Below are 26,390 nucleotides of genomic sequence, written 5' to 3' on the forward strand. Positions count from 1 at the left end.
AGAAAGTGTTCATCAATTCCAGGGGAAATGGCAGAAGAGCGCGCTTGTCTGTTTGGTGAGAAGCAGGCAGGGGGCCAGCTAGTTAATAGCTGAATGACCCTAGAGAGGCGGAGATGTAAAGGAGGAATATGGTCGGGTGTCAAGACCTAGAGTGGTTTGGAGCGAGGGAGACTCCTCTCCAGAAAGATCCTTCAGGGGGAGAAATAATTTTGTTTATTGGGACAAGCATATGTTCCCCCCATATACTGAAGGGCAGGGTTTAGTCATATTTTGCACTCTCTGAAGCTACATGTGAGGACTTTCTTGTTCCTGTAAGCCACTGGATAAGAATTCTGCTGCAGTGTTGGTGGAAAACATGAAACTGAATCGCCAGTAAAGTTCTTACGAAGGGGAGGAGTGGGAGAAACAGAAGCTTTGATGATAATAATAACAGGAAACCCCCTAGGCTGGAAGGTTTCAATCTTGTCTCGGAGTGGCCTGGTTTTTTTTTTTTTTGTAAACAGCCAGGACATCTTAAGAAAGACTGTAGCTTTTTGCAAGACAGAGAATGGCAGACAGGTTGCGTCTCAAGAGCAGCACAGCTGAGGAAGCTTCGTGGGAGGAGGAAGGAAGGCCAAGGGAACAATCTATAGCAGCCCCTCCCACTCCCCAGAATCAAGCTTCAATAGGAAATGGTTCATCAGAAGAGGCGCAAATGGGGTTCAACAGACTGTGAGAATGGCATTAATTGACCCACATCAATCTAGATGGGCTCAGGTGCAATTCAGTGAGGAAATTAAAATTAATAACGTATTAATAGTAGAGTTAAGGGATACGGGGCTGATATTTCCTCCGTATACAAGGGGTTATTATAGCCTGGCCAAATTTTAGAAGGCAGAGTTGATTGTAACTCCCTATGGGGGCCAAGCAGTAAAAACCAGTCTAGCCCAGGTGGATTGTGAATACAAAGATTTTACAAGGTCCTTACCAGTTTTAGTACATGAAAAGGATGTTTACACCTTTGCCTTATAGGCAATGATCTTGCTTTTAAGACAGCATTTAGCTCAGCTGTTGCCTGACCCTAAACGGTTAACCTTTGGTGAATCGTCTAGCCCAGGGGCCAGCAAACTTTTAAAGCAGGGGGCCGGTCCACTGTCCCTCAGACCTTGTGGGGGGCCGGACTATATATATTTTTTTGGGGGGGGGAATGAACGAATTCCTATGACCCACAATAACCCAGAGATGCATTTTAAATAAAAGGACACATTCTACTCATGTAAAAACATGCTGATTCCTGGACCGTCCATCGGCTGGATTTAGAAGGCGATTGGGCCGGATCCAGCCCCCGGGCCTTAGTTTGCCTACCCATGGTCTAGCCAATGTGTTGAGGAGTCTGTCACTGGAAATGTAAATCAGTTTGATTAAGCTTGTGAGTCAGCAGAAATTTCCTTGGCAAAGTCTGGTGAGAATATCGTGATTTCTCCTTCACCACTTCATGATATTGAATTTAAGAAAGAACTGCTTAAGGATCCAACTTTAGAATTATACAGAAGTGTGGGGGTGCCTAGGTCTGGCGCTGAACCAAGAGTAGTTTCATCTGGGAGGAAGGGTTACTTTATAGCTGGTTCCTTCCAAAGAAATCGGCCCCAGAGTGTGAACTGAGAAGACAGTTGTTAGGACCCAAACATACAGAAAGACTGTTTTACATCTGGCTCACAAATCTGCCTTTTCAGGACACTTGGAGTTCAAGCGTACACTAGGAAAGGTTACTAGGGAATTTTATTGGCCTGATGTGTTTGGAGATGTTAAGTTATATGTCAGGTCTTGTGATGTATGCCAACGAGTGGGACATGACGGAGGTCATAAGCATTTCCCATTACAGCCCAGTGGTATTACTGGGGAACCATTCACTAAAACTGGAATAGTTATTATTGGCCGAATGCCACAAGCCACTCCTCCATTTGAAATTAAGATTTAGTATGCAATCTAGCATGGGTTGTTTTGTCAGACTGTCAGATCTTGGAGTTTGATGGTAATACTTAGGGTTTTAGCCGCCTCCTTTGTTTGAATCCCCAGGAGAAAGTCTAAAAATTCAGCATGAAGCAACAAAATCAAATTTCCTGATTGGCTTGAGAACTGTGCTCTTTGCTCTAAATCAGAGGTCAGCAAACTTTTTCAGGAGGGCTGGTCCACTGTCCCTCATACCTTGTGGGGGGCCGGGCTATATTTTGAAGAAGAAAAAATGAACGAAATCCTATGCCCCACCAATAACCCAGAGATGCATTTTAAATAAAAGGGCACATTCTACTCATGTAAAACACGCTTATTCCCTGACTGTCCGTGGGCCGGATTTAGAAGGCGATTGGGCCAGATCCAGCCCCCGGGCCTTAGTTTGCCTACCCATTCTCTAAATCACCACGTCCGTCAGGCTCTACCCAAGTCGCCAGTCTGTTGCATGGCCCACCAGAGGCACCACCTCCTGCTCCAAGCAGGCTCCACCCCCATCACCAATATAAGGCAACCTCTTGGCACCCATGTTCTGGGGAAGGGCTGTGGCTCAGGGGATGAGTGCACATTTAGCATCCAAAAGTTCCCAAGTACAAACTCCAGATAGGGCTGGAAAATACTTCAGACTGAAACCCTGGAGAATCTTTCCCAGTTTCAGTAGACAGTGTTGAGTTGACGGACTAATGGTCTGATTTGATATAAGACCCTAAAAGTTCCTACTTATTCTACTGCTTATTCAGATGCTGAACAAAAGGGAAGCGGGAGCAATGGAAAAAATACGAGCAAAGAGCCGCATCACTGAGGGTCCTGGAATAAGAAGGGTTCTGGTGATGATGGTGACCAGGAAAGAGGGATGGATTTCACATACCAAGTTAACCTACCAAATTTTTCAATTCAGGTTTCTAATTTTCTCTGAATAAATGTTCTTTACGTTCCTGACAATTCATTGTGTGGGCTTTATTTTTCTCACAGCGAACTGTCAGAATTCTGCTTTCTGGATTTTTGTTTTGTTTTTTGACTTACTTCAAACTAAGTTGCTAGTCTGGTGTCCTCACCTCCAGTTTTTGTTTGGTGTTTGGCCCAAGGAGGTCTCTGATGTCTTCGTTATAGATCTCCAGGTAAGAAGCCCTTACCAAGAACTTGGAGTTTTCGGCACACTGTAAAAAAACCCGAAGCAAAAACAAGAATAGGCTTCTTAAGTTTCCAAGCTGATTTATACTCTGTCAGGATTGTCTGCTGGGAGGACGGGGTTCTTGATGGCATGATGACTGTGTCCTCCCTCCAGTATTAGAGGCAATGCCTCTGAATATCAGTTGCTGGGAAAGCGCTGTGGCACTCATGTCCTGTTTGCAGGCTTCCCATAGGCACCTGGTTATCCACTGGGAGAATCGGACGCTGGACTATGATGGGGCTTTGGTCAGATCCAGAATGGCCCTTCTTACATGCTCATGACTGTATTTTGAACATCTGAAACATGCTTGGAGCAGGTTCTCACTGTCTGGTCTGTACCACTTCAGATGGAAAGTGGGAGAGAATGCCCCATCATAACGGAAATTCTTGCTCTATCTACTCTAGCTACACAAAGGGAACCCAATGTTTCTACTCCGCTAGTGAAACCATTTGAATATGACCAAGATGCGGAGACTTCTGCTCATGGTTCTTAGGAGAGAAACCAATTTCAAGCCCACATCTGTACTCAAGACAAGCCACGTTCTAGCTTGTTTCCTCCCTGGCCAGGGGCACACTGAGGAGTTGGTTAAGAGTGCAGGCCCAGAGGGGGTGCAAAAACTGCATGGCTGATGACATGCTGTGCAGCAGGCACCTCCTCTGCAAGCCCAAACCACACCAACCTTTCAGCTTTTCACAGTGCAGAGAGCCTGTGATTGTCTGGATGCCAAGGAGGTGAGGGTCTGGGAAGAGAAGAGAAGAGGCCAGTCTTCAAGCGGGAAGAGGTGTGTGGGATGCTGCAGGAAAAGGAGTGGCAAGGCTGGCTGCTACTTTTCAAGGGAAAGCAACACTTTAAACAGCTGCCCAGCAGAAACTGAAGGCAGGGGCAAAAGTAGGCTTTATTTCACCTGGACCAAAGACCCAGTTTGGTGCCTCCCCCCCATGTGCATTTGCATACACACACACAGGCTGGGAGCCTCAATGGTGCTCCTCTGGAGACTTCACCGGGGCAAAAAACCTGGCTAGCCCCCCCCCCCAGCTACGGCTCCGATTGAAGGGGGTGGGTGTTTTATTTGGGTGGAGGTATAAATGATGGTGATGAGCACCTGTGGATTCCTGACCATCAGAGTGGGAAGGCTGCTTCAGGCAGCTGATATTGGGTGTCATGGAAGGGGCAGCAAATTTTTAAAGATTTTGATCTATTATCACGGTATTTTTATGGACTAGGAGCAGGAAAGGTGCTTTTTGGCTTTTCTGCCTCAGGTGCTAGAAGAAACTGGTCAGCCTTGGCTACTATGCACCTTGATGTGGGGTGTGGCGTCACTGGCCACTCCTCGGGCATTAAAATGACTTAAGCCAGCTCTGGATAATTGGTTGAGAATACATTGTTTGCATATCTGGACAGCAGACCGCAAGGCTCAGGTTCAGCATTTCCCACATTTTGGTTTGCAGCATTATAGGAGAAGTCAGAAAGATAATAGTTTGTGAGGTGGATATGTCATAAAGAAGCCATAGATCCAATTCCTGCCAATTCTCAAAAGTTCAGAAGAGAAACATGATTTCATAAAATAGATATTCATCAAGTTGGTGCTTGTTCAGACTAATTAACTGGGAGCAAAGTTGTGTGGCCCTCACCTGTTCTGAATCCCTTCCTATCCTTCACCTTTGCAAAGAAACTGTGGACACTTAAACGCTGCAGCTTCTTCAATTCTTAGAATCTAAGTGCCTTACCTTGGTTCAGAAGGGACTGCTGCTTCACAATTAGTATTGCTTCTAATTTCCTTATGAATACTGCACAATTATATTCCATTTATTTAGTCACTACTTGTAGATCAGATTAAAACAGCAAACCTAAAATTATATACTCGGTCCAACTGAATTCACATTGGATAAACATGTTTAAAGATTACAATTCTGGAAGAAACTTACAATGAACTCATTGGGATCTACTTAGGTGTTTAGGTTCTGAGTGACAGCACAGTGTGGTTGCTGTTGTTTTCAATAATTGCACACCATTAAAAAAACAACAGAAAACTTTTATGTGCTTAATTCTTGTTTATCTGACTGCTGGTTAAGGCCCAGGAGGACAGCTGGTATTTCCTAAATCCACCATCCTAAACGCCCAATGTTCTTTGGAAATTAGATTATATATTTCTGCCAAATCTCATGCGCCTTTCTATGTCTTTCTGCACCTGTGGCTCACATCTATGTGCCTTAAGCCAGCTTTTGCCAACCTGGCACCCTCCAGATGTTTTGGACTACAACTCCTGGCCTTGCCTTGCCTCACCCTCACTCCAGAAGCTTCAAGTATTTGGGTTGCATTTGTTTTTCTCCGGGGGACCGGTGCCAGTACAGTGCTCCCTGCCCCCCATGTCCTGGCACAGTAAGGAGCAGGAGAGGAGCAAACTGCTTGTGCACATTAGATCATGGTTCAAAATAAGTTATTTTTAAACAATGTGTTTGAACCAGGCCAGCATCTCTCTACTGCACCTGAAGGCAATAGGTTGTACGTCACAGAAAACTACAGTGGTGCCTCGCAAGACGAAATTAATTCGTTCCGCAATTCTCTTCGTCTTGCGGGTTTTTCGTCTTGCGATGCATGGTTTCCCATAGGAATGCATTGAAAATCAATTAATGCGTTCCTAGGGAAACCACCTTCAGGCCAGGTCCGGGGACAGTCTGTCCCCGGACCTCTTCTGAAGGCTGGGGGGGGGGGACAAGGGCTTTTCTTCCCACCCCCAGCATTTTAAAAAGCCCTGGGACAGCGGAGGACTTCTCCGCTGTGCGGGGCTATCTTAAAATGCTGGCGGGCGGCATTTTAAATCGCCCCGGACAGCGGAGGACTTCTCCGCTGTCCGGGGCGATTTAAAAGCCCCTGGGAAGGCAGGCAGGGGGGACAAAGACTTTCGCCCCCTGCCCGCCTTCAGAAGGTGTTCCCGCCCCCTGCCCCACTTCGGAACAGCTTTCCGAAGTGGGGCGGATGGGACAGGTGTCCCGGCCCCCCGCCCCACTTCGGAAAGCTGTTCCGAAGTGGGGCGGCGGCGGCAGGTGTCCCCGGCCCCCCGCCCCACTTCGGAAAGCTGTTCCGAAGTGGGGCGGCGGCGGCAGGTGTCCCCGGCCCCCCGCCCCACTTCGGAAAGCTGTTCCGAAGTGGGGCGGCGGCGGCAGGTGTCCCCGGCCCCCCGCCCCACTTCGGAAAGCTGTTCCGAAGTGGGGCGGCGGCGGCAGGTGTCCCCGGCCCCCCGCCCCACTTCGGAAAGCTGTTCCGAAGTGGGGCGGCGGCGGCAGGTGTCCCCGGCCCCCCGCCCCACTTCGGAAAGCTGTTCCGAAGTGGGGCGGCGGCGGCAGGTGTCCCCGGCCCCCCGCCCCACTTCTGAAAGCTGTTCCGAAGTGGGGCGGCGGCGGCAGGTGTCCCCGGCCCCCCGCCCCACTTCGGAAAGCTGTTCCGAAGTGGGGCGGCGGCGGCAGGTGTCCCCGGCCCCCCGCCCCACTTCGGAAAGCTGTTCCGAAGTGGGGCGGCGGCGGCAGGTGTCCCCGGCCCCCCGCCCCACTTCGGAAAGCTGTTCCGAAGTGGGGCGGCGGCGGCAGGTGTCCCCGGCCCCCCGCCCCACTTCGGAAAGCTGTTCCGAAGTGGGGCGGCGGCGGCAGGTGTCCCCGGCCCCCCGCCCCACTTCGGAAAGCTGTTCCGAAGTGGGGCGGCGGCGGCAGGTGTCCCCGCCCCCCCGCCCCACTTCAGAAAGCTGTTCCGAAGTGGGGCGGCGGCGGCAGGTGTCCCCGCCCCCCTTCGGAACATCGTTCCGAAGTGGGGCGGCTGGGGCAGCTGTTCCCGCCCGACCTCCCCACTTCGGAACATCGTTCCGAAGTGGGGCGGCTGGGGCAGCTGTTCCCGCCCCCCTCCCCCCTTCGGAACATCGTTCCGAAGTGGGGCGGCTGGGGCAGCTGTTCCCGCCCCCCTCCCCCCTTCGGAACATCGTTCCGAAGTGGGGCGGATGGGGCAGCTGTTCCCGCCCCCCTCCCCCCTTCGGAACATCGTTCCGAAGTGGGGCGGCTGGGGCAGCTGTTCCCGCCCCCCTCCCCCCTTCGGAACATCGTTCCGAAGTGGGGCGGATGGGGCAGCTGTTCCCGCCCCCCTCCCCCCTTCGGAACATCGTTCCGAAGTGGGGCGGATGGGGCAGCTGTCCCCGCCCCCCTCCCCCCTTCGGAACATCGTTCCGAAGTGGGGCGGCTGGGGCAGCTGTTCCCGCCCGACCTCCCCACTTCGGAACATCGTTCCGAAGTGGGGCGGCTGGGGCAGCTGTTCCCGCCCCCCTCCCCCCTTCGGAACATCGTTCCGAAGTGGGGCGGCTGGGGCAGCTGTTCCCGCCCCCCTCCCCCCTTCGGAACATCGTTCCGAAGTGGGGCGGATGGGGCAGCTGTTCCCGCCCCACCTCCCCCCTTCGGAACATCGTTCCGAAGTGGGGCGGATGGGGCAGCTGTTCCCGCCCCACCTCCCCCCTTCGGAACATCGTTCCGAAGTGGGGCGGATGGGGCAGCTGTTCCCGCCCCCCGATTCGGAACAGCGTTTTAAAATGCTGTGGGTCGGCAGCGCTTCGCTCCCGACCCCCAGCATTTTAAAATCTCCCCGGGACAGAGACTTCTCTGCTGTCCCTTGGAGATTTTAAAATGCTGGGGGTCGGCAGCGAACGCTTCGCTCCCGCCCGCCAGCATTTTAAGATCGCCCGGGGCAGGCGGGGGGAGGCAGGCGGGGGGGGGAGCAAAGACTTTTGCCCCCCGCCGTCCTTCAGAAGAGGTCCTCTTCTGAAGGCCGGCTGTGGGCGAAAGTCTTTGCTCCCGACCGCCAGCATTTCCCTATGGGCTTTCGTCTTGCGATGCAAGCCCATAGGGAAATTCGTCTTGCGAAGCGCCTCCAAAACAGAAAACCCTTTCGTCTTGCGGGTTTTCCGTCTTGCGAGGCATTCGTCTTGCGGGGTACCACTGTATTATTTTCTGCCCACAGGATTCGCTGCCTGAAGCAGCTTCCCAACTCTGCCTAGTGGTATGGCTGGTCATAACTCTTGCTGGTTAACTGGAGTCACATACAGGTCACTGAATTTCTCTATGGAATGAAGTACTCCACCAGCAAGGAAAAAACCACCTTACAATTATTTACATGATCACATTTCCCAGGCAGAAAGAAAGACAAGTCAAGAACCACCGATCTTGCTATGGTAGGGTTACCAGACATCCCCGTTTCCCGGGGACAGTCCCCAGATTTACGAATAAGTCCCTGGACAAATTCCATCCCCGGAATGTCCCTGGATTTCATCTAATGTCCCCGGGAAATGCAGCAGCGGCAGTCTCAGAAGCCTGGAGCAGTTGGCTTCAGGAGCTGCTTGGAAGTCCCCATATGATGGTGGTGCAGGGGCACAAAGATGCAGCTTCCGGGCTGCCTCCATCTTCCCTGACCCCAGTAACTAAGCTGTGAAGGGAGGCTTCATGCTGCCTATTGGAGAAGCCTCCCACCTCCTACTTGCGTGCAAGCAGGAGGGGGCAGGGATCTCTCAGGCAAGGGGAAGCCTCCCTTCCCAGCTGAGAGATCTGGGCCCCCTCCTGCTTGCACGCAAGTAGGAATGGGATTGGGGCTGCTCCAATGGGAAGGGAGGAATCGTGCTGCCCAAGCCTCACTGCTGCTTTTGGCCCTCCTTCTCTGCCTTCCATGCCTGACCCACCGCACACTGCTTCACCACCACCACCACCATCACCACCGAAGAACCAACAACTCAGGGGCTGCCTAGGCTCATGGAGAAAGGAGACAGAAGCCTCAGAGGAAGGGGAAACGTGGCGGTTGAGGTAAAGGCCATCGCTGCAGCATCAACGTCCCAAACATGTAGTATTTATTTATTTAGTGTCCCCGGATTCATTGAAAAAAATCTGGTAACCTTATGCTAAGGGTTGCTGGCTGACTGACTTTCATTTCATATCAGTCTGTTTTATTTCAACACCTCTGCTCAGAAAACTCAACCAAAACATGACTTTGCTCTCAGGAGCAACCTGTGGCTCACACTCCATGTTCTTGCTCCCCTCGTGCAAAACGAGTCTCTCACCCACTTCCTGGTTCACAGCTTGCTTCCAAGCCAGAATCAAAATTCCATTAAAACTGATATTTGTTCTCTTTTGGAGGTAATCAATGCTGTGGGGCTCTGTGTTGCCTTATCTGTTGTGATGTCCCTGCTACCAATTTTAGATGTCTTTGGGGAGATTATGACTCGGCTAGCATTGGGGGAAGTCAGGGCGGGGCTTCTGGATTTTCTTAAGCCAGTCTTGGATTTAATAACTCACCTAGTAGCAGGAACACTGCAGGGAGCATTTCGATAAAAGTTTGTCATGTGCCCTCCTTTATTTGTCCCCTATACAAGTGTACCTTGCTTATCAGTTTTTCCAAGACAGCTAAGGTTCAAATTTTATCAAATCAAGTGTCCAAAGAGAGGCCCTCTAGATATCAGAATTGCTAATTGTGTAAACAAGCCCTTAGCCAGCTAGTCCATTGGACAATTTTAATCATATGTACCTGCACACTCTCAAATAAGTGTTCAAATGCTCTGGGAATTATGCCCTTCTGGGAAGATGGATCCAGAATCCCTTGCATGGTAAAAGACTTCCCACTTCCCGTCTGTCCATAGGCAAAGATGGTACCATTATAGCCTTCTGTAACACCCTGGAATTTAAACAGAAAATGAAGATTAATAATAACCATCAGCTTGGATTTGTGTTCTCAGTTCAGTGTCTACCCTTCCTCAAGAGATTTTGTTTGCAGGCAAACTAACCACAGGCATCAGCTTCTATTAAGATCCACTCAAATATTTAATTAGAATAAGCAAGCATCTCTGGGAGTGTTTCAAAAAGAATTGGATATGAGATAGCATGGATGTAGGGGCTCCATAGCCCAGGGCTTACAGAAGTTAAGAGTTACTGCTACTTGCAAATTCTGCGATGAATTCTGTGATGAATTCTGTGTAGGCAGAATAATCTTTCATACATATTGTCCTATAGATCAGCAGGGAACTTCAATTCCCATCATCCCTCATCACTTACTATGCTAATAATAGAGTGCAACAACATGTGGAAGACCAGAGACTCCCCACCCCAATAGATAACCATCAGTCTTCTACCATGCCACAGCTGAATTGCAATCTGATCTAACACAGGGCCCATCATCATCTACAGGAGAAAGAGGGGGGGGGGAGAGGAAATTGAAAAGTGTGTGTGATATATTATTATAACTACATACTGCACTCTTTCCTGAGGTATGTCCCTTTGAATTGGATTTACTTCTTGGTAGTCATAGAATCATAGCATTGTAGAGCTGGAAGGGACCCAAGGGGTCATCTAGTCCAACCCCCTGTAGTGCAGGAACCTCAACTCAAGCATTCCTGACAGATGGCTACCCAAACTCTGCTTAAAAACCTTCAATGAAGGAGACTGCATCACCTTCTGAGGTCATGCATCGACTTGCTCTGTAATTTTGTTTTGAGCAGGTTAACATGAAATGAGGGCCCCAAGTCTGAAAAAATTAAAGGCCATTGCTACAGATTTTTTCTGCTCCAGTACCTTAATTTCCCCCTGCTTTAAGTTACCCACTTCCCTAGGGTAAGCAAAGTATGAACGCACACACTTAAGTACAGTATGTGACATTTATATCACTGAGCTACAGATTTCCCAATAGGTAAAGGTAAAGGACCCAGGCAGCTTTCTGGATCTGCTTCTGGTGCAATGGAAACCACGACGGAAGCCAGAGCGCTTGAAAACGCAGTATCTGCAGCTGGTTGCACTCACCTCTATGAGGGGGTAGGCAATTTCATTATAGATTTGCTCTGTGTTGTGGCTCATGTTATACGCCCCATCAAAGGTGAACTGTTTGGGTGGGTCTTCTGATGCCATAGGGTTCTGGATAAAGCACTGGCCACAGGAGCTGTCCATGTTGACCACCACCTTGCAGCCCAGCTGCTTTTCACGCTCATTCAAAGGGCGGCAACGCACAATCACTTTCACCGCTTCTGAGGCCATCTTCAAGGCCCATGAACTTGGGCTTGGAGACTTGGTGTGGGGCTAGGGCACGTTACTTCCAGCACAGGAAGTAGGGCTTGTGCTCACTTCAATGGAGGGTCAAGAACAAGGCAGTAGAAAAAGGCAGCTTGAAGGCCAGCTGCTGTGCTGTCAGACAACTGGCCAAGGGTGAAGACTGTTTTGCCTGGCAAAGCAAGTAGTACAAAACAGGTAATTCCTTTTGGGTAAGATCAGTGCAGGGGGTGTGACCGTAACAGGGCAACATGTGCTACGCCAGGTGATGAATTTTCTAGGAAAATATGGGACACCTGAAGTGCCACAAGAGAAGTGCCAAGAATGTGTGCGGCCGAAGGCAGTACTATGCTAGGGCAGTGGGGTGGGAAGCCTGGCAGAAGAACAGGTGTTCTTCCTTGGTCTTGCTTTGGCAGGAGCAGCGAGGAGCAGCAGAGGCCTTTCCTCAGAACCTGGAATGTGAGTGTGACCTCACAAAGACCCTGCTAGGCAATGAAGGCTCCGCGCAACTGGGCATGGAAGCCCTTTTCTTGCTTCCCCCAAGGACTGGGTGTTGCTGAAGGGAACAGTGGGTGGGGAGACACGCATCTGCTTCACCTCTAATTCTGCCAGAGATGATCCATTAAGGGGGCTGTCAAGGCCTTTGGAGCTCCAGGCCCGGGCAGCCTGAGCAGCTGGGAACTGGCACAGCCCCAGGGGGCGCAGAGGGCGGGGAATGGGGGCAGCTGGCCTGGGAGGGGGCCTTTCTCCAGCACCGCTCAGGCCTGGCCCACGAGCGGAGCGGGGGGGGAGCAGCTGAGGGGCCCGGGAGCGCGGGGAGCCTCACCGCAGCCTTACGGGGGCTCACGCGAGCCTGAAGGCGGGATCCCGCTCCGCCGGCGCAGCCCCCTGCCTACCCGCCTCGGGGGTCGAGGGAGGGCGGAGCGGGGCTGGGCGGGGCCGGCATGGAGGGAGCCTCTCGCCGTCCCCTCCGAGCGGGCCTGGCCTGCGGGGCGCCGCTTCGCCGTCCAGCCCGCCCGCCCGCCGCCGCCGCCGGCTCCTGGCAGTGGCAGTGGCGGCGTCGGCGTTGCTCGGGCGACCGGCCGCGTCTCTGGGCGCGCGGCAGCCTCCGAGGCGGGGCGAGGAGCGCCGCAGTCCCGCCGGTGGCTTTGGCCCTCGCCCCACGGACGCAGACCCGGGCTAGGCAGGGAGCGGAGGCCCCTTCCCGGGGAATGGTGCGGCTGCTCCGGCGCCCCAGCGGGTTTTCATGCTGAAACTTTAAAAGCAGCTCAGGAAAACTGGCTTCCCGCCCCGAAATCCTTTCGCGGTGAACTCGGGGCTGCCGCGGGATGGTAAAAAACTGCGCTCAATCCTACGCACGACCAGAAAGCGCGACCCCTGAATTGCCCGGAGCATTAACACTTTCGCATTGGACTGGATCCAAAGGTGCGGGAAATTACGCACCAGGCGCGGCAATTCGCCGCCGTCTTCACTCAAAAATAGCATCTCCGCCGGCTTCTTCCAAGCATTTCTGCCCGACCTCCATAGTAAAGGATACAAAACGCCCAGAAATGTGGTGCTTTGTTTTTTACCTGCGTGTGCGTTTTAAACCTACAAATACATGCAGCCCCCCGCCCGCCTTTGGGATAAAGGATAGTTAAGATGCAGGAAAGAGAACCGGGTCGAGGAGAAGGACCCGGCTGGAGGCGGGCGCGGCCGGGAGTTGCCTCAGGGGACCGGCCAGGCAGCCCTTCTCTCGCTTCACTTGGCCGGGGGGGGGCAGCTGCTCCCCGCGGCCGAGGCCTCGCTTTCCTCCAACTCACTTCGCAGAAAAGCCGCTTGTTCCCAGCCCCCAGCCCCCCCCCCGAAGTGCCCGGCCTGCTCGGGGCCAGGCGGGCGGGCCGCTTTCTCGGACCGGAGATTCGCGCGTCAAGGGGACGACCCGGACCGCTGATTGCGCGGCACTTCCGGGCGGGGCACACGCGGCCGGAAGTGGGGGGGGGACCGCGTGCTCGCTCTTTCTCCGGAGGAGCCCGAAGCAGCCGCCGCCGCCGCCGCGATGGGTCGTCCGCGCAAGGTGAGGCCTGGGCCGGGGAGGGGAGTGAGGCGGGAGGGCGGGCGGGCGGCGGGGCGCGCGTCCGGGCCTTCACGAGGTCTCGCGTTCCTCCCTTGCAGACCAAGAACCAGAAGAAGGAGCGCGCGGCCGCCCAGCTGCGCGGCCAGGAGGAGTTCGGCTCCGTCCCGCACTCCTTCGTCTTCCACCGCGGCCGCGTGGGCAAGGCCCTGCAGCAGCTCATCCTGGATGTCCGCCGCGTGATGCAGCCCTACACGGCCTCCAGCCTCAAGGTGCGGCCAAGGGGAAGAAAGGGTCTTCCTAAGGGGGGCGGGTAGGAGAGGCCTCTGACAAAGGGGTTACGAGAGGAAATACAGAAATTGGGGCTTCTGACGGATTCTAAGGGGAATGTAGGCTACTAGATGGGGATGAGGAATTAAATCCACACATAAATGCCCAGAAAACAGTTTGGTTCTCTCTCTACATACATTTAAAAATGTGTGCTCTTGGACCATTTTTGTTCAGAACAATAAAACATTGCTCCAGTCAGCATAATCTTCTCCCTCTGACAGGCTGTCTAAATTCTGGATCATTTAGGGGGTGGGCTGTGTGGTTGTTTTAAAAAAATCTTGCAAACATTTTGCCAGTTATACAGATCTGTGTTTATGAAACCTGGATCACATAGTACCAAGCCATTTTGCATATTTAATGCAAAATGCTAGTCCTTGCGCTTGTTTAGTTTTGTTGCAAAAGTGTTCAAGGATGTAGTTGGGAATGGCTGGGGGGGGCAGGTAGGGTAAGAATACCAGAGGCTTTCCTGAGCACATGTTTGCTCAAAATGGATTTCTAAAACTCTAGTAACTTCAAAGCATTTTACTTCAACTAATTTAATTAAGTAATTTAAAGACAATTCTATGCCCTGGTTTTTGTCTGGCAGCACAGACAGCAGAGCCACACTGATTACAGGTCTTGACTTTTTCAGGTGCGCAAGAAGAACACTCTGAAAGACTTTGTGGCAGTGGCTGGACCTCTCGGGGTGACTCACTTCCTGGTGTTCACGAAAACCCCCACCAATATCAACCTTGTAAGTTAAGCAGTGAGAAGTTGCTGAGTGGTGGCAACAAGTGGTTCCGATATTGTTCTGCCCTGCTAGTCTTGTGTTTTGGTTCTGTTAGAACAGGCATACATAGGCAAACTCGGCCCTTGAGATGTTTTGAGATTACAATTCCCATCATCCCTGACCACTGGTCCTGTTAGCTAGAGATGATGGGAGTTTTAGTCCCAAAACATCTGGAGGCCCGAGTTTGCCTGTGCCTGTGCCAGAATGTGCAACTTGAATTCTTTCTCTCTATATTGATGCTTTTCAAACTCTTGTCTTCAAATTGATTTGTCTGTTGAGGACAATTTTGTGTTGTCATTGTGAAGCTTTTACTCATGGCAGGAGATTCTGGAGCATGTACTGGATTTTACAGTCAATTCCTATGGAGCAGTGACCAAGCTTCTTGGGCCTCGTTGCTGAGTGTGAACTGAGTACAGCCTCCTAGGACACACAAGTCCCCCTGCTTGCCCCGGACACTGATCACTCCCTGCAATATGTAGTCACAGAGCAGTCTTCCCCAACCTGATGCCATCCAGAAGGGCACCAGGTTGGGAAAGGCTACCATGAAGCAGTATGGCAAGGCAGAATTGTCAGAAAGGCTTGTCTGGTACTGACCCTCTCACTGAGGGAGTCCTGATAAGCTTCTGAAGAACTTTTATCATTCTCCAGAACCCTGCTTTGCAGGATGGACTGTTGTGAAAGCTCAGGTCCTCTTCCTCTTATACCCTCTGTTGGTTTTGTTGGCCCAATCGAAGTATCATTGTAACTCTGCCTGATGACCTGATGCAAATGATGACAATGTGTTTTGCTGAGTGAAACCTGTGATTCTCACTTCAAAGTAAACGCACTGATGCATCTGGATTTTGCAGAACACTAAAAGCAGAGTTTGAATTATGACAACCAATCTGCCTGTGGTAGAGGCTGCTCTGATTGATTTCTCTCTTCCTCAGAAATTCTTCCGTCTTCCTGGTGGGCCAACCTTGACCTTCAGAGTTGCTCAGGTACCAGTTGCTGGAAATAGTAGGGTAGGCTAGTTAGAATACAGCTGCCTCTGAAAGACCCTTTTATAGCTTGCTAAGGTTAGAAGGGTTTTTTGCTACCTGTTCTTTCTAGTAGGTTATTTATTTATATATCGCCCTTCATCTGTAGATCTTGGGGTGGTTCACAGCATAAAAATACAAGATTAAAACAAAATACATAATAAAAACAAGAACAAAAACCAAGCAAACCAATAACCACCCTCCCACTCCTCTTACAGACTGCTAATGTGGTGTGGTGTGAATCCTTGACCTAGGTGAATTATTTATCTGTACTTCAAGACAATCTAAATTTTGCAGCCTGTATCACTTATGTAAATTGCCTAATTTATCCTGGCCTTATCACTACTGAACATCATATTCAGCCACCCCTCTAGCTTCAGGGATTTCAGGAGTACAATTTCCTAGCATATATTTGCTGCTATGAGGTCTAGAAACCTTTTTTTTTTTTTAACGAAAGCTTGAGATGCTCATGAAGCTGAACCAGTACCAAGTCTACAGGCCTTCTGGAGATCAGGGTTTCCATCAAGGATGGGCACTCCAGATACTGCTGGAGTATAACTCCCATTATCCCTGACCTTTGGCTGTGCTGGCCAGGCCAGATGTGAGTTGTAGTCCAATAGTGGCCACAGGTTCCCCACCACTAGTTTACAGGGGGTGAGGAACTACCTTTTGGTGGTGGGGCACTACTGTGGTGTACTACCTCTTGGTAGTAGTGCAAGATTCTCTATTATCAATTATTATTTAATTAGATTTGTATACTGCCCTTCATCCGAAGATCCCAGGGTAGTTCACGAAAAAACAAAAACAAAATGAGAATACAAAGTACAAGAATACACCTCTGCTGCTGCCTCACTCATCTGTTTCACTTCAGTATTCGCTCATCAAAGATGTTGTGTCAACCCTGAAGCGGCACCGGATGCACGAGCAGCAGTTCACCCACCACCCACTCCTGGTCCTCAACAATTTTGGCCTTCAGGGCATGCACATCAAGGTCATGGCGACTATGTTCCAGAACATGTTCCCTTCCATCAATGTCCACAAGGTAGGTGTGTGCTGGCCTGGAGACTGTGGGAAGTCAGCTTGATGGTCCTGCTCTGCAAGAGTGGAACCTACTCCCTGGTGTGAGTTAGAGAGGTTAGTTTTATAGAGCATTCAGTCTGAAATGGCACCTCTGTGACAACAAAGCTAGTGACAGGATGACCTCATCCAGGATATATAGAGTGTGTTTGTGATTTAGACCTGTTTTCCATTCTGGAAAGGGATTGTGGAAATTAATGTACCGTATTTTTCGGCCCATAGGGCACACCTAGGTTTTTTGGGGGGGGGAGAAAAAAAATTATTTTCCCCCCAGGCGCAGGGCTGGGGCGGGGGAAGCCCGAGCTTCCCCCAACCCCAGCCCCCAGAACAGGCTGCTATTCGCAAGCCTAGGGAGCCTGGTGGGAAGTCGCACCGGTCTCCCCAGGCTTGTGGATATCTGCCCGAAGCCTGGGGCGCACTGAACTCAGCACGCCCCAGGCTTTGGGATGCAGGCTGCTATCCGCAAGCCTAGGGAGCCCGGCGGGAACTCCCGCGGGCTCCCAAGGCTTGCGGATAGCTTCCTGAAGCCTGGAGAGCGAGAGGGGTCGGTGTGCACTGACCCCTCTCGCTTTCCAGGCTTCAGCGAAAGGCTGCATTCGCCCCGTAGGATACACACACATTTCCCCTTCATTTTTGGAGGGGGGAAAGTGCGTCCTATGGAGCGAAAAATACGGTATATCTTTGTGTTGGAACTGCAGTGCATCTTGACGCCATTCTTGTGCAGTGGAAATCATTGTAGAGTTGGAAGGGGCCAACCCCCTGCCCTGCAGGAATCTCAACATGTCCCCCATCCAATCTGAAACCATACCAGACCCTACATAGCTTGGCAAATGTGCTAACAGTCTTTTTACTGCTCCATATGTGGTTGGGCTCCAGCTCCCACCAGTGCCAGCAGCAGGGCCAATGGGCTGGAATACTGTGAGCTGTAGTCCAGCTACATCTGGATGGCTGCAAGCGCCCCACCTCTGCCTAACTGGAACCTTCCTATGAATTGGAATTCCTTACCCCTTAAAAGGAAGCAAGGAACAGGGAAGTATCTGCTCACAAATGGTCCTCATAGCGCAATAAAAAGGTAAAGGGACCCCTGACCATTAGGTCCAGTCGCAGACGACTCTGGGGTTGCGGCGCTCATCTCGCTTTATTGGCCGAGGGAGCCGGCATACAGCTTCCGGGTCATGTGTTTGATACCAGAGGCACTTGAATTAAAACTGGAGGGATGTGTCACTTGCACTTAAAGAGATGCATATACATTTTCTTGGTCAGTTCTCAGGACAGTGGGCTAACCCCCCTCCCCGCATCATCCTGCCTTCAGTTCTATTTCTTCCCACCCCAGTCAGGACTGGGCTCATGCGGTGCTTCTGGGATTCCCTGTGTCTGTTAGCTGCGGGGTAGAGGGTGGGGAGGGAATCTCTAGAATATTGCAACTGCATTCCATTGAGGGATGGGGTTGAGTGCTGGATAGAAGACCTTCCTGCTCCAGTAGGCATAGAGCAGTTCAGAGTGACGACATCAGTATTGTGGCCGTTATTTTTTTTAAGGGACACCTCACCCCTTCTTGCCACCTTAGTTCTAATGGTGGAACAGATGCAAATGATGATAGCATACCTTTGACATGCTCTGTGATGGCGCTGGTGCATCTGTGCTTGGCTCCTTTTGGAGGTCCTTCTGCAGTTGGTGCTTCTAGCATTAAGCTGTGGCAAGTACAGCCTCTCTTCTTGAGACGGTTTGTGGGCAAATGAGGCAGAACGAGTCCTGAGCTGCTTGGGATTTTGTGCTTTGTTTCTGGATTCCCAAGGCCCTTCACTGGATAGCACTCACTTTATATGTAAATACCTAACACTCGTCACTAGTGGGGAAAGATTCCAGGGATATAAGAACAGGATGAAGCACAACCATGAGTTAGACTTACTCTGAATCAGCACTGTGTTTTGGGATATATTGCATTGGTAAGTCAGGGGTCCCTTTACCTTTCTAAGCTCAGTTACCGAAGTTGGATACCTAGAGCTGCTACAGCTAAGTTGTGCACTAGTAGAAGCTAGCACACTGAGTCCTGCTGGCAGAATGGGACTTCCTGTCTCTCCGCCCAGAAAGGTCAAGAGAAGCCCCAGGAGGAGGAGGAGAAGGAAGATCATTCCGTCTGCCGAGCAGAAATGCTTGTGCAGACAGAACGATTGCCTTAGCACAATGTTGAATTCCACCTCAAGAGTACTAGGGAAATTGGGTACTAGGCCTCCTGGGTTCTATAAAGGCTGTCACAGCTAGGGAATCTTCATTGCCACCTAAAGTACTTGTCAGATGAGGGACTTCATCATCATCATCATTTATTATTTATACCCCGCCCATCTGGCTGGGTTTCCCCAGCTACTCTGGGTTGCTTCCCAAAAAATATTAAAATACAGTGGTTTGTTAAACATTAAAAGCTTCAGCCTTCAGATGTCTTCTGAAAGTCTGGTAGTTCTTCTCTTTGACATCTGGTGGGAGGGTGTTCCACAGGGCGGGTGCCACTACCGAGAAGGCCCTCTTATGCCATATTGTGAGCCTTGGTTCTCATGCTGTTGTGTTCTCTTTTCTCCTACCCTGCCCCCCCCACCCACTGCCTGCCCTGCCCCAGGTAAACCTTAATGCCATCAAGCGTTGTGTACTGATCAACTATAACCCAGACACCCAGATCCTTGAATTCCGTCATTAGTAAGTATCTTCTGTTTCATGCTGTGCTCCTCCCCAGTGCTGAAGGATCAGATCTGAGCTCACAGTAACCTGCATCTGCAAGAGGGACATATTGCATGCATGGCCACTTTCATAAAATATTTTTAATTAGTCTGTGTTAGCAGTTCATTGTTTGTGTGCCAGTCCGCATTATGCATGCCAAACATTCATATTATTCAAAATAAAAAATTCCTTCCAGTAGCACCTTAAAGACCAACTAAGTTAGTTCTTGATATGAGCTTTCGTGTGCATGCACACTTCTTCAGATACACTGAAACAGAAGTTGCCAGACCCTTCTATATAGTGAGAAGGTGGGGAGGGGTATTACTCAGAAGGGTGGTGGGAATGGGAGATTGGCAGATAGCTGAGATGAGCCTGTTGACGACTCTTAAGGACTGCAATAGGTCTTACAGGAAAAGTCAAGGGGTGAGAAGGTGAAAATGGCTTAGTCATGTATAATGAGATAAGAATCCAATGTCTTTGTTCAGACCAGGTCTCTCCATGGTTTTAAGTTTGGTAATGAGTTGCAATTCAGCAGCTTCTCTTTCCAGTCTATTTCTGAAATTCCTTTCCAGTCTATTTCTGAAATTCATATTATTGTGCTCATTAAACCAAACACTGTTTTGCACTGGAAGGATGTACACTCAGGGAAGAAATACTTCTTTGTGGCTTTGGTTTGATGATAAAAGATAAAGCTCAGGGCAGCATACCAGGGGTACATCCTATTTTATCCTTGCAATGTAAAATAGTATAGACCAGGGGTCACCAACCCACATTTCAGATTTTGAAAGACTGCAGTTGGCACTAGTCACAAAATGGTACAGTATGGCTGCTGGGGGGGGGGGCATGGCATGGCACGGCACAAAATTAAGAGAGTAGCCACAGTGAAACGTTTCCTGTAATTGTATTTCTATATAAGAAAGGAAGACAGGAGTGCCTGGCGTCCTCTGGTCCATGGGGTCACGAAGAGTCGGACACGACTAAACGACCAAACAACAACAAATATAAGAAAGGGTTTAGCCTATTGAATTTCAGCCTGACACACAGCAATTAAAGGCGCAAGAATCCTGTTTGCCTCCAATGCCAACCATAAACCCAAGCCTAGGATTCCATCCTGCACCTACTTACAAATATTACTTCTGAGGAAAAATGTACACCATTTTTCTGTAAGTTAACTAGTTAGTGAATTCTTAATGCATGCCTAGTTTTAGCTTCTGCACAGCAGGAGGCATACCCAAGCCTCTTAGCAAAGTTTTCACATTTGTCTTTGGAGGGGAGGGGGATTTATTATCCTCCATCCACACTTGTTCTGTAGTAGTACTTGCAGAAAATAGCTTCTAGGTGTGCCTGATCTCAGATAAGCCACCACAGGAAAGATGCCTTCTGGGAGTTAGGAGGAAAAGAAAGGCAAACTAGGTGCACATGGTGAGAGTGTGGTCTGCTGGTGTGTGTCTGGTCTTAAGCTGCTTGGGAGCAGGAGTTTAAGGGATTGCTGTCTGGTGGTGTCACACTACTTTCTTTTCAAGGTGTTTTTTTTAAAAAAAATATTTTTAAGGTGATTTCAATTAAAGGTAATACAGTGATACAGGAAAAAAGAAGGAAAAGTGAGAGGGAGAGAACTAATAACAAAGATACGTATCAAAGTGAAAAGGGTTTTGAACCCTGGAAAATTTATCTAACCAACATTTTTTCTAGTATATTATGCCACCTGCCTTGGTGGGGCCCAGAGCAACTGGAAGACAGCAGGTCGTGGGGATACTTCCCTGGATAAAGTGAGGATCCAAGGAGTTTGCCCCTGAATCTAACAGCTAAATTTTCTAGATTGTATTCCACACCCCTAGCTGGAAGCCAAGCTTGTTTCCAGAGTTGTAAGAAGATTATGTCAGCTAATATAGGAGCAAGGCAGGGATAGCCCCTGCCCAGATGATAAGGTCAGCACATCACATTTCACATACTGACCCTTGCCAGAGGCCTCAGGCAGAATAGAGAAGAGTCTTTCCTAGGCCTGCATCCAAATAACCTTTAATTGGAGGCGCCAGTGACTAAATGTAGGACCTGGTACATGGCAGTGCATATCTGCTCTGCCTCCTCCACCCTTACCCACCAAGCACAACAGCAGTGGCTTGCTCCTCTTGCTTGATGGAATGCCTCCATACACCTCTCCTGCCCTTGGTGTTTTGCAGCAGTCTGAAAGTGGTGCCTGTAGGAATAAGCAAAGGGCTGAAGAAGATCATGCAGGAGAAGTTTCCTAACATGAGCCGTCTGGAGGACATCAGTGAACTATTGGTTAGGTGAGAAAAAGACCCTCCACCTCCCCATAAAGCTAAGCCCCCACTCCCACCCCATTCAAAGTGTAGGTTCATTTTGGGTCCTGGGGCAGGTTGAGCTGTTCTTAGCAGAGCTAGAGACTCAGTAGAGACTAATGGTTTGTGAATAAGGCAGGATGTAAGGAGGTTTGTGCATTTTGGGCCCTGTTTCATGATGCCCTTGCTCTTATTTTCTGTTCCTTTTTACTTCTTCGTGTATGTTTAAACTCCTGTGGAATGCCAAACCAGCTTGATTCTCATGCTCCCACTGATACCTCCTCTTCTTTATTGGTGCCCATTCTTGTTCCACCCCACTTCTTCCCTTGTGTGTCTCACCTTGCTTGGACTGTAAGCCTGAGGACGGTAAGGCTAGTGTCTTTTCTTGCCTTGTTTTATGTGCAGAGCTCCTCTGTTAGCAGCATGCCAGGAATAATAGTGTTTTCCTTCCCTCCCTGCAATGCAGAGACATCAATCTTTCTGAGAGTGAAGCTGAGCAAGATGGCAGTCACAACACCACAGAGCTGCCTCAGGCCTACGCTGGCCGGGGGAACATGAAGGCCCAACAGAGCGCTGTCCGCCTCACTGAGGTCAGGCCATGGAACTCTTGAGCTCACAGAATGGGAGTGGCTGGGGGGGGCAGCATAGAGCTGACCTCTGCTCTTCCAGCTGCTGTCTGCTTCAGCAGTGAAAGTCCTGATCATCCAAATTGGGATAGCCATGAGGGCTGCCAGGCTCCTGCGGGTGGTGGAGTGGTGGTGGTGAGGATATCTCTGACCTAATGAAGTCTCTGCCTCTTTTCCCAACAGATTGGCCCTCGAATGACCCTGCAACTGATCAAGGTGGAGGAAGGGTTAAGCCAGGGCAATGTGCTCTATCACAGCTTCAGTGAGTGTCTTCTCCCTTCATGGAGCCCTCCTCTCCTGAGCTTCTATGTGGAAAACAATACCCCCCCCACCCCCACAAACACACTTAAAAGGCTGTAGAATATTAATCAGCCAAAGGCCTGGTTGAAGAGGAATGTTTTTGCCTGGCCCCTAAAGGTGTATAATGAAGGTGCCAGGCAAACCTCCCTGGGGAGAGCATTCCACAAATGGAGCCACTGCAGAAAAGGCTCATTTTTGTGTCGCCGCCCTCCAGAGCTCTTGAGGAGGAGCCACACAAAGAAGGGCCTCCTCAGAGAATGATCTGGGGTTCTGGGGTGATTGATATGGTGAGAGGCGGTCCTTGAGGTATTGCAGCCATCATCATCATCATCATTTTATTTGTATGTCGCCTTTCCACAGTTAAAAACAATGCTCAGGGCGGCTGACAGCATGACAAGGTATACATAATTACAAAAGTCATAATAAATAAACCAAAATTACACAACCAAATGGAAAACAATTTCCACATAAATCAAAATCTAAAACTAAGAATACAGCATTAACATAACAGTTTAAAATGACATAGGTAAAAAAATAACAGCAATTTCAAAAACAAAAATGGAGCCCTCTCTGCCCAGCGGCAGCAGTCCTTTATGGAGCCCGTCAGGCCCCGCCCTGGGCCAGGTGGTGAGTGGCAGGACGGGGGCCCTCAGGTGCTGAGCAGGGGAGTCCTGAGCCATTTAAAGCTTTATACCCTTTTCCCTTATGGGGTATCCAAGAGCCCATATAGAGTCCTTACATAGGTTCCCTATTGGTAGGAGAAAATAACAGAGGCCAACCAGAGAATATTGAGAAGCAAAGCAGCTAGTAAGCTTGATCTTTATTGATCTGTTGCAACAGGGTACTCCCCTCACACGCAGGAGAGGAAGAGGACCCAGAACAATGGCGTGCAAGGCCTTATAAAGACTTTTGAAATTCCCATTCTCTAGATCAAGACCACCCCCCAGAAACATTATGCATACATCACAGAAGGGGTGTAACCTAAGACCACCCCTCAGATACATCCCACCTACATCACAGAAATTTAAATATTGTTTTTCTCCTGTTGTTGTTTATCTCCTGTCTAGCAGGTTACTTGATTGGATTTCCTGGGGAGCCTGGCCATTCTTTTGTAGTGGTAAAATACTTATTTCCTGGGCCAGGTCACAGGCTCACACCTTATTCAAACAGACATATCCTTGAGACAGGATTTGTGAGGAAAGAGACAATGGGGAGGCTTTTCCAGTTTAACCTTGCAGAGAAAGGATTTGGTCAGTTTAGGAATCAAAATGGTTCCAGGTTGGCTTTCCTGTGCTGATCTATGTATGTGCAGTTATGAACATTACTATATATCTAAGACCATAAAATTCCTATCACAATAGGTCAAAAACAGCATTTTGAATTTAAAGGTGGGGGGAAGTTAAAGTGAATAGCTAGGGGTGTACCCCAGTATTAAAGATATTGGACAATAAGTCTGTATAACTTCCAGCCATGTTCAACAGTGCATGAATAAATCTGCCCTTGCTGCCTCCTCAGAACAGCAAAAACAGGCTGTTGGGCATCCAAGCATGTTGCACTCAGGTTGGTGAGCCTGTTGTCAGCCATCGTCTTCAGTTGCTGAGTTGTGTTAGTGGTGCCACCGTCACTTTCTTAGATAAAAAGCACTTGTATGTGATACCTGCTCCCACTGGGTTCCCAGCTGCCCTCTAAGGGAGTAGATATTGAGTGGAACGCAATCACTCCATTGGTGAAGCATTGAAGCTTGCCGGATGGAAGGATCTCTCTCGGAGCCCGCCCACCCCAGTTCTGGGGTTTCTACCCTTCCCCACCTGCCAGTTGGGGAGAGAAGCCCCAGGTCCACCAGTGGGACTCATTAGGTTGGCTCCCGCTAAGCATAACTGCTTAATTGAATCTATCCCCATGTGTTTGTTTTATACTTGCTAATGTGTAGTGTCAACGTTCACAGCTGTTGGTTTTAATTTCTCACTCCTGCCCTCAGTTTATAAAACGGAGGAAGAGCTCCAGGTGGCCCTGGCCCGCAAAGAGGCGAGGCTGCAGCTGAAGGCTGAGCGGCGCCGCAAGCAGGAGGCAGATGTGGAACGCAAGCAGGAGCAGAAGCAGGCTCACAGGTGAGGGAGAGAAGAGCCAGAACCTTGCGTCCCACAAAGCTGCTGTCCCTACATGCACACATTCCAAAGTAGCATGCTGCTTTGCTTTGGGAGGACCGATATGTGCACTTGTGATTGTATTGTTGGTTTGCGGGCTGCAGGAAGAAGAGTCTGGAGGGGATAAAGAGGAAGAAGAAGCAGGCAGAGGGAAGTGACAGTGATGCGGAGGACCCTGGGATGCAAGAGGACCAGAAGGTGGATGAGCCGTCAGACGATGACATGGAGTATTATCGGCAGGAAGTAGGAGAAGAGCCGGATGAAGGTTGGTATCTAATTACATAAAAAAATTCCTTCCAGTAGCACCTTGAGACCAACTAAGTTTGATGCATGTATCTGAAGAAGTGTGCATGCGCACGAAAGCTCATACCAATAACAAACTTAGTTGGTCTCAAGGTGCTACTGGAAGGAATTTTTTTATTTTGTTTCGACTACGGCAGACCAACACGGCTACCTACCTGTAACTGGTATCTTAATTAGTAGTGCTTAAAAGACTTGGCGGCTAGGGACCCTCCTGGATGCAGCTGATGAAAACAGTTGTGCTTCTGAGCATGAGCTGAGACACCTGCAAGGTAAACGCTCAGGTGCATCTATCCAAGGGGAGAGGGAGGAGGGACACTGCATGGGTGAATGCTACCTCCTAGCTTCGTATGGACCACCAGTTATACCTGTGTTACATGTAATAGTCTGCTCAGAAGCAGCCACCGTCCCACCCTTTTACATGGGACCCTGTCCCAACTTTCTGACCCTGAGTGGTGTTCTTCCAGAGTGACCACATGCAGAGGAAGGGAAAATTTTATCAGCAATTTCCTAGTCCAGCAGGACAAGTTGCCACCTTTGAAAATTTCCCCTTTGTAATCTACAATGCTACAAGTTTTGTTTTTCTCTTCCAGCAGCTCTCTGTTTTTCTGAGGGCCCTGACATACCACTTGAAGACCAGTGGCCTAAAGAGCCTTTTGGACTTCAAGGCAGCGTAGAGGCTGCAGCTATCTTTATCTTCTCTCCTTGTGACCCTCCTTTAGATCTGTTTCCCCAAAGCGCTAAGAGGAAACGAAGGCCCAGTCAGTCCACCAGAGCTGGGAAAAGGCATAAATGCACCCATCCTGCTGGTGACCAGAGCCCAGCAGCATCTGCAGGGACCAGCAGCACCAAGGCAAGGAAGCAGAGGACCCCACGGCCCGTCCAGTGGAAGCAGCAGAAGTTGAGAGGCTTCTCTCCTCGACAGCACAAGGGGGCCCAGAGTCCGCAGCCGAGGGAGGCTGGTCAGCCCGCGGTGCAGCACAGAGTGTCACCAAAGACCAGGAGGAAGCGGCCCCAGGCCCCAGGGCAGCACCACACCCGGCGGCAGCCTGGCTCAAGGCCCTGGGGGCAGGGCAAGTCTGGACTGCGGCAGAAGCCAGTGCTCAAGGGGAAAGGAAGCTTCCGAAAGCCCGGACGTTCAGGGAAGAGGCCAGCCTAGAGCCCTGGGCCTCCCTCCCTTGGTTTTGTACAGCAGTTTGCAGGATACATACACCTACTGATTCACCGTGAGCTGCCTGCCTTTGTCTGACTGTCTCTGTGGGGCTTGCTCTTTCCCCATTGCTTTGCAAGGCACAAATATCTTTGAATCGCTACAGAATTGGCCAGCGGTGTCTGTCAGCTGGATATGGTGGCTGATAAGGCTTGTTTGCTGGCAAGGGGAAATGGAGCAGGGGGAAATCAGTTGTTGCTGGAATAGTGGGAGATTGAAGACAGCTGAAAAGTGTGGTGGCTGGTATCCACTGGAACTGGTGAGGCAGAAGGGAGAGAGGCCAACAGTAAGTGGAGCCCGACCCAAAAGTGGGCCGATCCCATTCATTTTGTTTTCTGCCTCTTC

The 26,390-nt window shown here is 50.2% G+C and overlaps 2 protein-coding genes across 12 annotated transcripts in view; one reads left to right on the forward strand and one right to left on the reverse strand.

Annotated features, from left to right (window-relative positions):
• The window catches only part of KIF17 (kinesin family member 17), a 60,490-nt gene extending 48,229 nt beyond the window's left edge, over positions 1–12,261 (reverse strand). For 7 of the 11 annotated variants that reach the window (XM_083482476.1, XM_083482483.1, XM_083482482.1 and 4 more), the window contains exons 1-3: positions 10,966–11,706; positions 9,701–9,847; positions 3,042–3,143 (exon numbers count right to left, since the gene is read on the reverse strand). In XM_083482476.1, coding sequence (XP_083338602.1) covers positions 3,042–3,143; positions 9,701–9,847; positions 10,966–11,196 — 480 coding nt within the window. In that variant the 5' untranslated portion in view covers positions 11,197–11,706. The other 4 variants (XM_083482477.1, XM_083482475.1, XM_083482484.1 and 1 more) reach the window with 4 other exon arrangements.
• An 844-nt stretch (positions 12,262–13,105) lies between these two features.
• On the forward strand, positions 13,106–26,065 carry LOC310696702 (suppressor of SWI4 1 homolog). Its single transcript, XM_083482548.1, has 12 exons — positions 13,106–13,264; positions 13,363–13,533; positions 14,223–14,324; positions 15,290–15,340; positions 16,251–16,421; positions 19,068–19,144; positions 21,346–21,453; positions 21,932–22,055; positions 22,275–22,353; positions 24,370–24,499; positions 24,640–24,800; positions 25,558–26,065. Exons 1-12 carry the CDS (start codon positions 13,247–13,249, stop codon positions 25,992–25,994), a joined length of 1,629 nt encoding a protein of 542 aa, XP_083338674.1. The 5' UTR covers positions 13,106–13,246; the 3' UTR covers positions 25,995–26,065.
• The last annotated feature ends 325 nt before the right edge of the window (positions 26,066–26,390 follow it).

The sequence above is a fragment of the Podarcis liolepis genome (genome assembly GCF_965112155.1).
Source record: "Podarcis liolepis genome assembly, chromosome: 17".
Classification (NCBI taxonomy): domain Eukaryota; kingdom Metazoa; phylum Chordata; class Lepidosauria; order Squamata; family Lacertidae; genus Podarcis; species Podarcis liolepis.

Bases quoted from the DNA above. Each gene is read 5' to 3' on its own strand.
- LOC310696702 (XM_083482548.1), top strand. The intron at 14,325-15,289 runs GTAAGTTAAGCA...TCTCTTCCTCAG, and splicing joins CCCCCACCAATATCAACCTT to AAATTCTTCCGTCTTCCTGG. The intron at 24,801-25,557 runs GTTGGTATCTAA...ACCCTCCTTTAG, and splicing joins AGGAGAAGAGCCGGATGAAG to ATCTGTTTCCCCAAAGCGCT.